The 18,369-nt window shown below is 37.5% G+C and overlaps 1 protein-coding gene and 1 long non-coding RNA gene across 2 annotated transcripts; both read right to left on the reverse strand.

The window, feature by feature from the left end:
* Positions 1-2,205: 2,205 nt before the first annotated feature.
* LOC113278300 lies at positions 2,206-4,674 on the reverse strand. Its single transcript, XR_003325414.1, has 2 exons — positions 3,224-4,674; positions 2,206-3,001 (listed from the first exon to the last, which is right to left on the reverse strand). It is a non-coding gene; the product is annotated as an uncharacterized LOC113278300 (long non-coding RNA).
* Positions 4,675-16,698: 12,024 nt separating this feature from the next.
* LOC113278301 (putative lipid-transfer protein DIR1) lies at positions 16,699-17,254 on the reverse strand. Its single transcript, XM_026527181.1, has one exon. The coding sequence runs from the start codon at positions 17,181-17,183 to the stop codon at positions 16,857-16,859; it is 327 nt and encodes a 108-aa protein (XP_026382966.1). The 5' UTR covers positions 17,184-17,254; the 3' UTR covers positions 16,699-16,856.
* Positions 17,255-18,369: the final 1,115 nt, after the last annotated feature.

An 18,369-nucleotide genomic window follows, 5' to 3' on the forward strand; every position in this document is an offset into this window, starting at 1 on the left:
ACCCAAACACCTCCCAGTTTGCAAATGAAATTTAACCCAAATTTGGTTTGTGAAAGAACCTTTGCGGGAAAGTGTTCTAAACTCTTGAGCTCCAAACTAAGTTGTGATGCACAGGAACCTTCCACAGACATCCTCTTCTAGCAAGACCATGCTTTTGTTGCCGAAGGTTGGAACCTTATGATTCAAATTACACCAAAACAAGCAACTTAATGTTCTTTACAAAACCAATATTACAATTTTCACAGAAAAAACACAGCTGCTTGAGGAAGATCAACTGATTGAAGCCGAATCATCAGAATGACAGTACAACTGCGTAAACGAGCAAAAGTGCAGGGCTTGCAGTATGCCAGTATTCCTGAAAACAGAAATTGATAGCCAGATGTTATTCTAAAATCCAGAGAAACTTCAAATTTAGTATGATACCCAAAGGTGATACGAGTTACAAAATCTGTTTGAATGAAATTTTTTGCTAAATATAATGAAATGAAGTCAAATAGTTCTAAAATGACAAACATCAAAGATAATCATTCACAATAGAAAGACAACCAAAAACTTAGAAAGTTAACAGGTTGCGTCGAAGAGATCACACTATGAATAAAGAACACATTAAGACTATCATCTATAATTACAAAAAACTAAACTAATAGGGAAAACAAGTATACCTAAAAAACGACTGCGTGCAGCCACTTTCAGTCTTTGTGCTACTAACAGTTCAACCAATGTTGATGAGAGCTCGGCGTGACCTTCTTTCTTAACTTTTCAGGCAACCTCAGCTACATTTTGATGTCAAGTTAGAGCTTTTTGCTCGAGCTTTCGCTGAACTAGACTCCAGCTTCTTCCGAAATAAACCAACTTCCATAATCCCACATACGCATCCTAATCTAGTGGTGAAAACAACTTTCTTCTTCTTCTTTTTGACCTTAAAACGAAGAAGGTAGTATTCACCACAAGATCAGAGTACAACCAATCACTTGAATCATAAAAAAACAATAATCCTAATTGATATCCAATCTGGTCTGCGATATTTTCTAATCAAGATCTTTCACAATCTCCATACAGTCGTATGTACCGTCGACTCACTGTGAGCATTCATCAAGAGCTAATGTTTCCAACCCCACCCATTCCATATAAACCTACAATTTGCACACAGATTTCCCATGGAATCCCTCTTCATTCCACAAGCCATCAAGAACTTACAATCCCTAGACAAAGTGAAGATTCGTCTGGTATTCAGGACTAACAGGTGTTTGGAACCCAAACATTAGAAGTCTCTATACCAATAGTTCAATTTGGGAAGGTTGTAGTGAGCTCAGATGAATGTTTATTGTATTCTTTAGTGGATGGGTTCCAAAGACAATTAAACCTCCTCATATCACAACTATTATAACCATTACAAGAAGAATAAAACACATGAACAGTACAATCTAGAGTGCACACAGCAGCATGATAATGAATCCATAACCTACAGAGTTAAATCAGGATGAAATTTAATAGATCAGGATAAACTAAAGATTTCAGTAACAATTACATACATGGATGTTTGAGTTCATTCCTTACAGAAATCTTGAGATTGTTGACATTGCTGGTAGAGTGAGGCGCAGAAAATTTCTAGATTTAGGTTGCAAGATTTATCCGCACTCTTTTGCTTTTATTGCAGGAAGAAAAGGGGATAGTCAATAGTGTAAAATGTGGGTTTCTAGTCTAAAACCTAATGGGCCTTGAAAGAGCCTAATTCAACCCCATGTTTTTTCGGTGTCTGACTCGGCCTGAATTTTTCTTGATGGAAACTCAGCCTGAAATGATACCAAATCGTTTGTTTTTTCATTTTTGCGATGTCTGGCTCCCGAATACATTAAATTCAGGTACAGTTATATGCCTGCCTTGTTGGGCATACTTCAGAATTCAGATTAGATTGAAAAATTTTCTAATGCTTTTTTTTTTTCATCTATAAGACGGATAATTGAACCCTTGAACCCTGAGTTTATGAGCTAATTGAGCTCATATATGCCCGTCACTTGATCTAGTTTAACATTTGAGTATCAACCATAGTAATAATCAGTAGAAATTTATGACAGAACTAAAGCACAATTTAGTGAGTACAGAAAATCAAAGCACAATTACATTTTAGAAAGCGTGAACCACAACTCTGGGCACACAAACCAATTTGCCTCGAGGACAGGATATCCAATGTAAAAAGAAACAAAATTTTCAAAAACATTCTTGAATTGCTGTTTCAGTACACATCAGTGCAAACAAGGAGCTGAAGATAGAACAATCAAACGTAACAGATAAACGTAGTTCAGTTATCTGCAATGGAACCCAGACAGGAAAGAAAAGAACATATCTAGATCATAACCAAAATAACAAGATCTTAACGAGGAAAACATAATATTTATGACTTGCATGATGGTAGGTCGAACATAGTTAAGACTAAAGAACATATAGATTAGTAGTACCACACGTTACATTTATATAAACAGATGACCAATGAGGATTGCTTTAACTGGTCGATTAGTAGTTAGGTAGCCCAGACAACACAAAAGCTTCTATGTCAAACTACTGCATTTTGTATTGCACGAAACTTTCAAATTTATTTTGAACATACAAAAATCAGGAACTTCAGTGAAAAAAGTCTACCAGCCGAACACAGCCACCTGTTTGGGGATGAAATTTAAGTAACCCAAATATGGTTTGTGATGGTTAAAGCATTCTGCACTCTCGAGCTCCAAACTGCATAAGCCGCGATGCGTGTAACCACAATATCTCTTCCGCAGATATCTTCTTGTAGCAAGACTACATATGACATGCTTTTGTTGCCAAAGTTGGTTGTAACCTTGTGTTCAAATTACACCAAAACGAGCAGCTTAATGTTCTTCGAAAAACCAAAATTACTATTCCGACGGAATTAAGCATCGTTGAGGATGACAACTGACTGAAGCCGATTATTGGAAAGATAGAGTGCAACTGACGAACTAATAAAAGAGCACAGTTTGCAGCATTCCTGAAAACAGAAATAGTCAATAAATAGAGATTGATAGCGAAATGTTTATCAGAGCATCCAGAGGAATTTCTATCCTAGTATGATACCCTAAGGTGATACGGGTTATAAAATCTGTTTATATGAAATTTTTGGCCAGAATATATTGAAATGAAACCAACTTTCAGGAGTTCCAAACTGACTATTGGCAAATTGCGTTTAAATTAACTTGGAAAACAAGCATACCTGATCCGACTTTTCAGTCTTTGTGCTACCAACAGTTCAACCAATTTGAATGAGCGCTCAATTTGACATTCTTTCTTAAATTTTAAGGCGACCTCAGATACATTTTGATGTCAACTCAGAGCTTCTTGCTCGACCTTTTGTTGGACTAGATTACAGTCTCTTCGGTGTCAAAACAATCAACTATGGTTTATTACCATCTTCCATTTTCGAACACATGCATTCTGATCTAGTAATGAATACAGCTTTCTCCTTAAAAAAAGGCAGTATTTACCACGAGATCAGAATACAAGTGATCACCTGGCTATTACTTTTTCTCTCGGCTGCTGTTCTTTTGACATTGTTGCTGCTCTTGAACACTGACGGAAGGCCTTCTTTGGCCGTTATAGTTAATGCAACTGATCGAGGTACATGGACAGGCTCTGCTTTATGTTCAAACAAGGTATCCTCATCTCTCAAGCTTGCCGAATTCTTCTCAGTTGCAAAGCTACCAGTACTAGTCAATTCATCCCCTGCATCAGTTTGTTCTTCTTCTGGATGGCTCATTTTCTCAAAACTCCTGATAGGACAAGCAACAACGAGTTCCTTCGTATCTGAATTGGCCAAGGGTTCCATTGTACATGAATTAGGCATCATGTCATCTGTATTTGAATTGCTCATAGCATCCCCTGATATGTTTGAGTTAGCCAGTGGCTCTTCTTCACTGATCATCTGAAGCCCTAGAGATAAGAACTCAGGGAGTTGGGAGCTGTCACCTTTGTCCATTCTTGCAACATTGTGGAAAAAGATAAGAAGGTGAAGGATCATGTGGCATTTATTTCAAATCTTTGAATAATCAAGATCTTTCGAGACCACATCCGAATGTAAAAAATAAACCACCTTCATTTTTACTTCCAACTAACTCATTGTTGAGATTCATCAAAACCTAATGTTTCCCACCCCACCCATTCCAAATAAACCTACAATTTGCACAATTTGCACAAATATTTCCCGGGGTAACTGATGGTAATGTCACGGATTACATCTTCGTTCCTAAGATGTTTCTTTATGACAAACCGTCATCTTCAAAATTCATGCTATGTGTGAACACCACTTCGATGAATGTCTGCTGTATTATTTAGGGGATGGGTTCCAAAGACAGTGAAACCTCGTATCACAATCATTATAACAAAACCATAAGTAATAACCATTACAATAAGAACCAAACACATGAACACCACGATCTAGAGTGAAATCCATTTCAACAGCAGCAGCATCATTTCCAATTTCACTCATTTCTAACTTAATAACAATGATGATAAAGAATCATAACCTAAGCTGACATTAGATAAATTAGGGTTAAACTAAACATTTCAGAATCAATTACCTACATGGATGTTTGAGTTCACCGAATGCTTGACATCGCTGCTACAGATTCGAATTGCTAGTAGACAGAGGCGCCCAATATTAGGGTGTTTCAATGCTTAGGTTACGAGAATTATATCTGCATTCTTGCTTTTATTGCCGGTTTAACACTAGGGCAAGAAGAAAGGACCCTGATTTTGGGCATACCTAAATCTTTCTAGGCATACAAAGCAATAGTCCTAACTTGGGTGACCTTATAAGGGGTATCTATGGGTAGTTCAATTATCTATATGCCCTTAAATCTTTTAAATTACTAATCTATCCCCAACCCTAATACAAAAACCTATAATCAATAAACCTAAAATCAGTTTCATTCACCTTCTTCTTCCTCTCCACAGCAGCCGAACCCGTTCATCTTCTCCAAAAAGAATTCATCGCATCATCGCCGAAATTTGATCGTCGATTCGTGAAAAGTTAATCGACGATTAAACTCATCTATATAATGGGTCGTCGTAAGCAAGTATCTCGTTCTAATCGATCAATTGAACAACCTGTTGAAGAAGAAGAAGATTTAGAGAGTGAAGAAGAAACTGAAAATCAACAACAAATCCAACCGGAGGAAGAGATTGAAGAAGAACCAACTCCTGAAATGAGAATAAGAAGGTTAGTCTACAAACCCATCTCGTATTTGATGTTTTTGATTGGTATGATTGCTTTAATTCGTCAAAAACATGGTTTGTGCAGCGGTTACAGAGTTGGGTTCGGCGTAAAATCAAGTTTAGATTTGCACCGAACTGTTCTTCCAACTCAACCTTGAAACTGCATATGAACGATTCGGCTTAAAATGCATATCAGTTTTGCGCCGAATCTAGTAACATAGAGCCTTGTATTTAGGATCGGCTTATTCGATGGCATTAGATTTGCGCTGAATTTGTGTTGTGAAAATTTCATAAATTTTGCATGTGTATAGGATCGGCTTGTATGGTAGTACTAGTTTTGTGCCGAATAAATGTTGTTACAATTTCATAAGTTTTGCATGTGTATAGGATCGGCTCATATGGTAGTACTAGTTTTGCGCTGAATAAATGTTGTTTCAATTTCACAAGTTTTGCATGTGTATAGGATCGGCTCATATGGTAGTATTAGTTTTGCGCCGAATAAATGTTTGAATTCATAATTTTAGGTTCGGCTTATTCGATAATATTGGTTGTGAGACGAACAAATGAGATCGGCTTATAAATAGTTTGTGGTATGAGCCGAACCACTCCCTGTGTAAGCTATTGAAAATTCTAAGACATGGTTCAGCTCATATGTGTTATTTCGGGTAAGCCGAGCCTTCTTATTTGTTGACAAGTTTTTGGCATTTGAAATCCATATTTCGTATAGTTTGTATCCCTTTCTTGTTCGAAGTAGTCTTATAACTTTCATACTTGTGTCAGGACCGATGTAGCTAAAAAGAGGAAGAAGATGGAGGTAACACCTTCTACTTATAAAACTCCCGATCCTCGAGGAGGAGGTAAGAAAAAATTGGGAGCGGGAGGTAGAGGAGGCATTTTAGAAGAAGAAGCTTAACAAGTAAGAGTTGAAATACAAGAAGAAGGAATAGCTGAAGATGAAGAACTAAAAGGAATAGCTGGAGATGATAATCAAGAAGTTCATCAAGAAACACAACCCCAAGAAAAACCCAAGAAATACAAGAAAGGTAAGAAGGTGGAAAAACCCGAGAAAGAGAAGGACGATGTTGATCGACGGATCACTGGTTTACACATTCCTGATGAAGATGACGTAATTACACCTCGATCAGATGGTTTGCCTTATGGTCTTCCGGAAGATGGAGGAAATGTGTTGATTGGTTATGCCGAATCTTGGGCGAAGTGAATTTATGAGACTCCTGATCACAACCGTGCAGTACAAGTATTGAGACACCAGAGGGAAGCGGAATGGAAACTTTCTGAAGAGGTTCCTGAGGTGATTGCTTACGTACAAGCCAGTGCTTTATGGCCTGCTATCAATTATGGACATAAGGAATATGATAGTGTGTCGACCTCTGCCTTTACCAAGCGCTTTTGGAGAGATGGCAATCGCTCCTGATGAGGCTAGAAATATTACAGTCCTTAAAGCAAGGGGTAGAAGTGTGGATGCTGATTTTTATGACATGAATTGGGATGAGATCTACAATTTGTTCGAGGAAAGTCTTGGTTGGGATTCAAACAAAACTGAATTGGAGTTTTGTCGATCCGTTAAATATGTCAATTCCGTATGCACTCCCAATGGCAGAAATAAGAAGAATAAGAAGATCAAGCTGACTAACTTGAAAAAGGAGTTTGAGAACACAAAGCATAGAGTAATGGATCCCATCAAAGTGAAGCAAGCCGGAACTGCCTACTTGCTTTATACTCTTGGTAGAGACATCTTTCCCGACACAACCGGAAACAAGGTAAATGTTAATTATCTCCAATTGGTAAAGAATCTTGAAACTTGTAACAAGTATGCTTGGGGAACGGCTACGCTCGCTTACCTGATGGAACAACTTGCCACCACGTCTAGGTTGACAAGTACAAACATCGGAGGGAACTTCACTTTGCTCCAGGTAACTTTTGGGAGTTCAGAGTATGGTTCGGCTTATAACCATAAAATCGTATAAGCCGAACTTGTTATTTATTTGGTTCAGCTTGTAATACTTGATCCATATAAGCCGAACAGTTCTCTGAGTTTGCAAACTTTATTCTTACTTTGATGTTTCCAAGTAAAAATTGTTTCTATCACTTCAATTCCTTTGATTTTTGAATGTTGTTCTTTGGATGTAGGTGTGGATATATGACCATTTCCAAATTTTGAACTTGGCCAAAGTATTTGAGAAGGATGTCGATTATGTTGATACAGAGCCAACTGCAGCACGGTACGAGTACGAGGAATCGAAGAAAAGGAACAAAAAAAACTTGGTGGAAAGTTTGAGAGAGACGTTAGACCTACTGGGTGTTGATGATGTCACTTTTCAACCATATGAGAAGTAAGATGAAGAAGATGAAGTTGTTGAAGATGACGATATGCCGGTAGGTATGTATCATGGGCCATTATGGTATCCCGGTGGTTATGTTATATACGATCCTCGGCGAGTACTCCGTCAATTAGGATGCGTGCAAAAGGTTCCTTTGTTTGATGAGAAATTCAGGTTGTTACCAAAGAGTGGTACTGGAACTAAAAGCACCACTTCATCTTGGGAACCAAAGTATGATCCTGATCCCACCCTTGAGTTTTGGAACAACTTAGAAGATCACACATTAGATGCGTCCAACTTAGCACATTTACTTGATGATCCATGTGAAAAGGATCCGGGATATATGGATTGGTATAACCAAATTTCTCATCCCTTCATTATCAATAAGAAAAGTCAAAAGGTATTTGATAAGGGGAAGGCGAAGGCAATCAAGATCACCAACAAGTCTACTTCCGAAGATGTAATCAACGCTTTCAAGATAATGGTAAGAATGACTTCACTTTATACTATTTTCATATATTAGTTATGGTAAAAAAAGTCTTCAACCTCACGGTCATAAGTTGTTGACAAATGAAAAAATAGGTTGCCGCGGGTAGGGAGATATTGAAAAAAATGAAGGCCAAACTTGGTTGCAAAACACCAATGACCGTGGAAGCACAAAAATACCTCTAAAAAACGTGGGATGCAATCATCAACAAAGGAGAAGGACCCGAGAAACCCGCACAAAATCCTACCACTAAGAGGTCTCGACAAGTTGGTCAAGGTACAAGCCAAGATGGTGCTACCAGTCAACCCAGTAATGATGCGTCGGAAGATGAAGACCAAGGTGGAAGAAGAGATGGTCGTGCAACTAAGAAGAGGGGTCGTGGTTAAATTCCCTTTTATGTTTCTAAGTTCCTTTTAATGTTTTCTTAAGTTTGAAGTACACTTTTATGGTGTTGAAAACACCTTTGGTTTTAGGTGCTGAACTTTGTTTTTAATGGTGCTGGGATTGTGTTATGGACACCTTGAATTTCATGTTTTAACTCTGGTTCGGTGTATCCTGTAAATTAGTGGAGGGTTTGGCTTAGATCTTCAAACTCGTATAATCCGAATCTGTAAGAAGTTTCAAAATTTGAAATTCTAGCCGTTACATAAAAGGATTCGGCTTATGTTCAAACCTTCTTATGAGCCGAACATTGTCTATTTTTGCACAAAAATCTATGAACAACTCTTTTTTGAAATATATAGCCGTTGTAACCTATATTATATATAAGCATACATGGTTTTTCATAATCTTCAGAGAATATACTAAAAAAAAATGGTACCCCCAACTCATGAGTTTACTTTAGAAGAAGATTTGTCTCTTTGCACTAATTACGTAGCATACTATCCAAAGAAGGATGAAGAACGACGAGTGAAGGGATTGATGAGTATGTATTACTTGGTTAGAATTCATGAAGCCTTCAGCACCGAAACGGGTAATCCTCACAACCGGGATAGTGCGGCCTTGTTTTGCCGAATTGGAACTATATATAGTCAAAAAGTAAGAGAGAAGAAATCATTTTCAGATTTACTTTCTCTCATCTTTTTTTTTTTTTCCGGATCTAATCTCTCTCTTTTTTTCTTTCTTCTTCTTTTTCTTCCTACTAATAATGACGTCTCCATTTTTTTTTCTTCTCTTTTCTTCCTGTTGATGTAACAATAGTGATTGAAGGTGAAAATCTACGTCTGTGATTTAGATACGTAGATCGGTAGTTGTAGACGATGAATACGATGGTGTTGGTACTGTTGAATATGATTTTTCTAGGGTTTTTTTTCTTCTTTTTTCTGCCGCTGCAATTAAATGATGAAGACCAGAAGAATAAATGAACTGTTGTTGATGTTCATTCTGCTGATGTTGTTCTTGATCTTGATTTAAGAAATGATTTCTGTTGTTGTTGATTACGATCTTGATTTTTGAATGTTTTTGTCTCTGCTACTGATGATGATGAAGAAGAAGATGAAGATCTGTTGCTGATGTTGATGATGAAGATGATGGTGTTTAATCTTTATTTTTGAATGTTTTTTGTCTCTGCTGTTGATGATGATGAAGAAGAAGATAAAGATCTGCTACTGCTGCTGCCGTTGATGATGAAGACGGTGGTGTTTTTGAAGACGAAGATGTTGTTGCTGCTGTTGAAGACGACAAAGATGATGAAAATGATGATGTTGCAATTCATTCCATAAATGAACTCTGTTTTTATATGAAGTTCATTTCTGGAATGAACTCTGTTTTTTTAGGTTTCTATATGGAGTTCATTTCTGGAATGAACTCTGTTTTTTTAGCTTTCTATATGGAGTTCATTTCTGGAATGAACTCTGTTTACTTTAGAAGCATACATGGTTTTTCATAATCTTCAGAGAATATACTAAAAAAAAATGGTACCCCCAACTCATGAGTTTACTTTAGAAGAAGATTTGTCTCTTTGCACTAATTACGTAGCATACTATCCAAAGAAGGGTGAGGAACGACGAGTGAAGGGATTGATGAGTATGTACTACTTGGTTAGAATTCATGAAGCCTTCAGCACCGAAACGGGTAATCCTCACAACCGGGATAGTGCGGCCTTGTTTTGCCGAATTGGAACTATATATAGTCAAAAAGTAAGAGAGAAGAAATCATTTTCAGATTTACTTTCTCTTTCATCTTTTTTTTTTCCGGATCTAATCTCTCTCTTTTTTTTCTTTCTTCTTCTTTTTCTTCCTACTAATAATGACGTCTCCATTTTTTTTCTTCTCTTTTCTTCTTGTTGCTGTAACAATGGTGATTGAAGGTGAAAATCTACGTCTGTGATTTAGATACGTAGATCGGTAGTTGTAGACGATGAATACGATGATGTTGGTACTGTTGAATACGATTTTTCTAGGGTTTTTTTTTTCTGCCGCTGCAATTAAATGATGAAGACGAGAAGAATAAATGAACTGTTGTTGATGTTCATTCTGCTGATGTTTTTCTTGATTACGATCTTGATTTAAGAAATGATTTCTGTTGTTGTTGATTACGATCTTGATTTTTAAATGTTTTTGTCTCTGCTATTGATGATGATGAAGATCTGTTGCTGCTGTTGACGATGAAGACGATGGTGTTTAATCTTTATTTTTGAATGTTTTTTGTCTCTGTTGTTGATGAAGATGATGAAGAAGATAAAGATCTGCTACTGCTGCTGCCGCTGATGATGAAGACGGTGGTGTTTTTGAAGACGAAGATGTTGTTGCTGTTGTTGAAGACGACAAAGATGATGAAAATGATGATGTTGCAATTCATTCCATAAATGAACTCTGTTTTTATATGAAGTTCATTTCTGGAATGAACTCTGTTTTTTTAGGTTTCTATATGGAGTTCATTTCTGGAATGAACTCTGTTTTTTTAGCTTTCTATATGGAGTTCATTTCTGGAATGAACTCTGTTTACTTTAGAAGCATACATGGTTTTTCATAATCTTCAGAGAATATACTAAAAAAAAATGGTACCCCCAACTCATGAGTTTACTTTAGAAGAAGATTTGTCTCTTTGCACTAATTACGTAGCATACTATCCAAAGAAGGGTGAAGAACGACGAGTGAAGGGATTGATGAGTATGTACTACTTGGTTAGAATTCATGAAGCCTTCAGCACCGAAACAGGTAATCATCACAACCGGGATAGTGCGGCCTTGTTTTGCCGAATTGGAACTATTAAAGAAACGGTGAAAGACTTTATAGCTTTAGTTCGGATTGTGAGTCTATATCGTCTCAAGGGTGAAACAAACTCTGAGATTGAAGATCGAGCTCTAGAGGAATGGAGAAGATGGAAAGGAAATAATTTCGAATACAAAGATCACTACTACATTCTTAGAAGGTTTCTCATTACCCGTTTAGGATATTAGAAGAATTCGATTAGAAATTTATTGTAAGGCTATTATGTAACGGGTGTGTAATCCACATTTTCTATGAATTTGAAAAGTCTATTTGGAATGATATAATATTTTTTGTGTTCATGAATCATGAAAGGTTCGGCTTATCCTGTAATTCCAGTTATGCCCCGAATGTTGAAATCTATTGTTCGGCTTTCTTAAAAAATATAATATAAACCGAACCTAGCCGAGTAACTCAGGGTTTTTTTTTTGCCAGGCTCGGCTTGCAGTGAAATAATATTATAAGCCGAACCTGACAAAAAAAACTCTGGTTTTTTTTTGTCAGGTTCGGCTTTCATCAAAATAATACTCTAAGCCGAACCTGACAGAAAAACTCTGGATTTTCATCACTCTGTCGGGTTCGGCTTTCCTTGAACTAAAGTTACAAGCCGAACCATCTCCCGTGTTCATGGTTCCAGTTTCTAGAAAAAAACACGTTCCATAACCAAAAAGTAAATCATTCAAGTATTTCGTTTTGACGGGTACATGTAATTGCAATTCTAGTCAAAATATCATCCTCATCATACACGAAAATCAAAAGATACAAAATACGCGGATAAATCCATGAAACATTTTTATGGAGATCCTAAACGAATCTCATCCTCTTCGCTGACCTCTTTCTCATCCTCTTCACTGACCTCATTCTCATCATCTTCACTGACCTCTTGCTTATCATCTTCATCCTCATCACTTGAAAACGTAATTACTTGTCCACTTGGAGCCTGCACATTCAAAGATATACAAAGATCCATTTCCATCGCATAATTTGTACACCAATCCATCACAAAATTATTTTCAAATCTAGGCCAAAAGGCTGCACTCATCGAGGGTGGTAATGGGAAAGCGGGTCTAAGTTTGAGGCCGATAAAATGACAATTTTGAACAAATCCAAGAACAAGTCTTCTATCCTTTACACCTTCATTGCAAGGTTTTGTTGGAGGCGAGTAAGTAAAGCTACTACCCGTCCATGAGAAATAATGTACGACGCAATCGAATGTCTCCGCTATTAAAAACCCACAAATGGGCATTGAATCCAATGTTCTTCGGTAATGATAAAATCCCCATGCAAACGACATTCGAATGCAATGTACTCCGATGCCACCCCTGCATCTCCTCTTGCACCTGTTCTCATCATTGTCTTATAGAAATCTTTGTTTTTACATAGGGTTTGTAACATTCGTTGCCAAATATAGTTAACTTCATTTTCAGGGGGCACAGGTTTGTTCTCTTCCTTAAAAGGACCAAGTTGTTCCGCCGTGACATGATATCCACAATTTCCATCACCTTGCACGTCGTCCATTGCTACAATATGCTCATGAATTATTGGCGATAGATCTTCCAAGTAGTTATCGTGTATAAAATTGATAGGCCCCAAATACTTACCGGACTTATCTCTTCTAGGTCCTCTCATCCTACCAATTTCATGTACGGTCCTTTTCTCCCTTATCTTAGTTTGTGAAGGATACATCTTAGCCTTCCTCTTGACATCCACTTTACTATCCTTTTCTTGTGCCGAACAATCATTATTATTTACCTCTTTGTTACTTGTTTCGGATTTTTGAATACTTGGACGACCTCGTTTTTTTGGAACTTTGACTTCTTCCTCCTTCATCAAATTCTCAATTTCCATTTTTTCCTTTTCAATCCTTGCATCATGGTAGTCAACGACGGATGGATCCCTCTTATTACCCAATAGTTCCTTGTTGGCTTGTCTAGTTTGAAAATTATTCATTTTCTTACTCTTCCTACCTTTCGGTTCACTCTTTTCCGGCTCCAAAATATTTTCTTGGGTGAAAGGATACATGACCGGCATCATGTTGTCCCATAGGAATTTCTTTTGACCTCGGCCCATATTCCTATACATCTCCGCCAACTTTTTTCCATTTGTCTGTCCCATATCTCTAGATCATCTTCGTTGTCTTCGGTTGGGAGAGGATCGAAGCTTAATTGTTTCCAAAAATGATCAATATCCTCAAATGGTATGATACCATACTTGTACCGAAGTAGGTCGTGGTGGCATGGAAGTCCCATAGATGTCTTCATTTTACAAACACACTCTTCCTCCAAGTTGGCGCCTAATGTCTTAATCAAATCCACTTCTTCTATCAACAAGTCGATGCATAGATGTGAGACTCTATAAGTTAATTCTCGTAGTCATTTACTACCATAATTCTTGTTTCTGAACATAAGGTTATGCTCGAAGGCGGCTTTAATTTTCACAACATCACTTTTGAAATATTCATCAATTGCATCAAAAACCGTGACAAAAGTGTCAACACATCCAAAAAGGTTATTCTTTAACCGATAATGAGCCGACTCTACCATACTTGTGGCTTGGTTGTCGAAGTGTTTGTGCCGATTTGTGAAACAAAACACGAACCTTTCTTTATTAGGTTCCAACACATCTTTAACCAAGTAAGTAATGACATCGGGGTAGCCGGTCTTCCAATGCTTAATAAGCATTTTAAAATTTTCTTCGTAGACATCCTCGGTGATTGACCATACCAAATCTTCCCAATCTCCTTGGAAAGAAGCCCACAACATCTCATTATGTTCATATTTTTTCAAGAATTCCTTCTCTTTCTTTACTCGTGTCTCCTCCGGTTGGATTTTAGCAATATTCTCTAATTCCTTCAACTTAAGTGGTTGAATTTTCGATTGGTATTTTTTTCTCACATTGCACCATATGTGAAATGTATAAAGAAAACTGAATGCATCCGGAAATACCTTCTTAATACCATACATCAACGATGAATATTGATCGGAAACGAACACTTTAGGAAGGGCACCCTCCCGGAAGATTAACTTCAATTTTTCTAATGCCCAAACATAACTCTCTTTCTTCTCGTTTTTCAAGAAACAAAAAGCCACGGTGAACGGTGCTTGTGTCGAAATATGCCCCACAATGTTCATCAACGTCATCTCATATTTATTAGTCTTGTACGTGCAATCCAATATAATAACTTGTGGGAAGCATAGAGCCAATTGGACGCATTCCGGGTGGGCAAGGAAAAGGTGTGTGACTTGACCGAACTCATCCAACTTCTTTTGGCAAGCGTAGTTATTCTTCACCCCTAACCACATTACTTGTTGCATCACCGTCCTACCTTGCAAATTGAGTCTTCTAATATTTTGTCTTGCATTGTAGATAGTTTGCATAGTCGACTTATTATTCTTGTTGTCCGCCATCAATTTGCTAAGAATCCTAGACGGTGGAAAACGTGCTCGTGTCATTTTATCCACTTCTAGCATCTCATCGGGTTTGAGTCGCGCTACTTTCGCATGTCCATGCAGGTCTTTTGGACGTGGGTGGTTATGACGACAATCCATATTTTTATTCATTATCCAATATTGATCTTCTTTGTTCAAGGACTTATTCTTGAGGTTGAAAATGATCTTGAAAGGGCAATTTATTTTCTTCGTCTTCGTCCTATTCTTTCTCCCGGTCTTCCCAACGTATACAGTACCCTTTTTAACCTTGCTAGCGCCGGTTCCACTACGCTCACAAATCATTTCAAAACCGATCCCATCGGCTTTGTTGTCCTTTAACTAGTACACAATTTATCTTCATCTCCTCAAGCCAACCCAGAACTTCGGGTTTAGTTTTCCATCTCTGCGTTCATTCCAAAACAAGTAATTAAAAAGGTTCATTCCAAAACTTTGGAATATTCCGACAACATTAAGGTAAACAAAAGGTTCTTACATACCAAATCATTTTGGAAGTGATCCTTGGTATCCTCGTGAATTATGTCTACTGGATCAGGTTGATCTTCCATGGGTACGATCTACAAAGAATATCACAAGGTTCAAATACTTAAAAGGAAAAATAATAGAAATATTCGGCTCATACGATAATCATATTATGTGTCGAACCCTGAACATTTAAAGGTTTCGGCTTATACGATGTTCTCAATATGTGCTGAACCAATAAAAATATTTCAACCCAAAAATTAAAAAATTATGTTCGGCTCATACGATAATCATATTATATGCCGAACTATGAACATTAAGAGGTTTCGGCTTATAAGATATTCTCAATAAGTGCCGAACCAATAACAATATTTTAACCCAAAAAATAACAAATTGATGTTCGGCTCATATTATTTGCGAAATATAAGCCGAACCAGTAATTGTTTTTTTTCCGGGCTATTCAGGATGTTGTTCGGCTTACTATGAAACTTTCATATAAGCCGAACCGTTCATCAATTGGTAGATTCGGCTCATAGATGTGAGCCGAATCTCAACCTGTTTCGCCGAACCATGATCCAAAAAACCTAACTTTTGATAATTAAGAGCTATAGAAGTGAGATTAAGCATAGAATAGAAGTGTACCTGTGTATCAAAAGCATTGGGTTCCTCATCAATGTCTTCATCATCAGGATTTGGCTCATAAAAATCATCATCTTGAGTTTGAGCTTGAGTTTGAGCTTGAGTTTGAGTGGGTGTAAAATCATTCTCATAATCTAAGAAATCATCCATTTGGGAATCATTGGTGTAGTTGATGTGTATTTTCCTAGGTTTTTTAGATGATATATGACCCTCCTCATCCTCCATTGAATCAACAATTAAAATTTTCTCACTTTCTCCTTCTCTTTCTCTCCTTCTCAATAAAAACTTTGATTTTTTTTCCCCAAAATTTTTCATCTAAACAACCTTTATAATTCAGAAAATTATCTTAATCACTAAACAAAATATTTAATCACTAATCAATATTACTAACACTAATACGTAAAGGGCAAATTTGTCACTAAAATTTTTTGGGTTAAGGGGTTATCTGAATTTGCTATTTCACAATCTTTTTTGTCTTTATTCAATATGCCTAGAAAGATTTCAGGATGCCCAAAATCATAGTTCAGCGGAAATGGGACTACGGTGTGGGCATTTTTGCTTAAAGCCTAATGGACCTTCGTAGCCCAGTCCAACGTAGTAACTTGGAAGTATCCAGGCTAGTAAGTCTTTTGAGTTGCAAACAATATAGATACTTTTTTGGATTTGTTAAATTTTAAATTGTGTGCGCGATGTTTTCTGGATCCTGAACCAATTTTTCCAAAACAATCGTGGACAAGAGAAACAAGTTTGTTATTTTATTACACATCACTGAAAGCAAGGAGCTGAACATAAGAACAATCAAACACGTACGATAGATCATAACATAATTTATTTTTCTGAAATGAAGCAGGAAGTGGAAAACATATCTAGATCATTAGCAAAATAACGAGATCTTAACAAGCAAGCAAAACACAACACATATGACTTACGTGATACTAAATCGAACATAATTAAGACTACTAGTACTTAGATTAGTAGTACCACACGACGTTATTACATTAATATAAACAGATCATCCCCGAAAATTGCATTAACCGAATCGATTAGTGCATTACTTCTTGGTGCATTTAGTAGTGGTAGGAATTTTGCACTTGTCAGGAAGTTGCAGAGCACGGTCTGGATCAATTCCGAAAGAAGGCAACATCATGCTGTTTTTATAAGAACAAAGACAAGCGAAATCGGCTTTCTTAAGAGCGGTGCAACACTCCGCTGTTGGATCGATCGGTGGGTCTACCTTCGTAACTGCAGGTTTGCAAGTGATTAAATCATCTTGAGTCAGATTGCAAAGGCTCATACCCATTGAACTCACAACTTGGTTTCCAAGTACGACAACCATGATCATTACCATAGCCAACTTCATTGTAACTTTCATCACCATCTTCTTCTTCTTCTATTCTCTCTGCTCTCTCTGTAAAGCTCACTGCTCTCTTTCTGAATCTCTAGCTGATCTTTCACTCTACTTTGTGTTGTAATTCTCTTTGGGGGTGTGTGCATTTATATAGAGTATGGATGCAAGGAACTAAGGAAGTAGTATGCTATGTGCATGCACATGCATCACTTGGTAGTGATCAACCACAAGAATGATGCCCGTGAATGTCTATTGGCAACATTCTATTATTTTTATTAGGGTTCACGGGTTGTTCTGTAGACTCACATAGTTTGTTGTAGTACTAGTGTCAAGTTTTTGGTAATCTCCTTTTCCCTCTTTTCATTCATCACGGCGTAACTTATATAAGACCAGATTTGTTTTACAAGACACAAACCCTAGACACCGATTACGTGAGTCTCAAGTTTGCTACTCACTTAGACGGACCATCTACATGGACTGACCACTTTGGTCTCAGAATCCAGACCGATTACGTAGGTCTCAAGACACAGTCTTGAGCCCAAACACTACATATCTCCTAATACCCCCTCAAGACGGAGCATGCAGGTCACAAATGCCCATCTTGGACAAAAGACCTTGAAATTGTGCTTTCCCTAAGGATTTGGTGAAGATATCTGCCAATTGCACCGCCGTAGGAGTGTAAGAAGGTGATATAATCTTCTTTATTATAGTATCCCTGACAACATGACAGTCCACCTCTATATGTTTGGTTCGTTCATGAAAAACTGGATTCTGAGCAATGTATAATGCTGACTGACTATCACAAAGGAGCTTCATTCCATGCGTATGACGAACCCCCAAATCACCAAGTAATTATTTCAACCACTTCAACTCACATGTAGCTGCCGCCATGGACCTGTATTCTGCTTCAGCGGAACTCCGAGAAACAGTTTGTTGCTTCTTTGTCTTCCAAGACACCGGTGAATTCCCAAGGAGAACAAACCATCTTGTTAATGAACGTCTAATCAAAGGGAAACTTGCCCAATCTGAGTCACACCACCCATGTAAACTTAGAGTACTATCAGAACGCAACAAAATACCTTGCCCAGGATTCTTCTTCAAATATCTAACCTCACGAAGTGCTGCGTCCCAATGCTCTATTCTTGGTTGTTGCATAAACTGTGACAGCGTATGCACTGAGTAAGTAAGATCGGGTCTGGTCACTGACAAATAAATC

This window comes from Papaver somniferum, chromosome 5 (genome assembly GCF_003573695.1).
Source record: "Papaver somniferum cultivar HN1 chromosome 5, ASM357369v1, whole genome shotgun sequence".
NCBI lineage: Eukaryota > Viridiplantae > Streptophyta > Magnoliopsida > Ranunculales > Papaveraceae > Papaver > Papaver somniferum.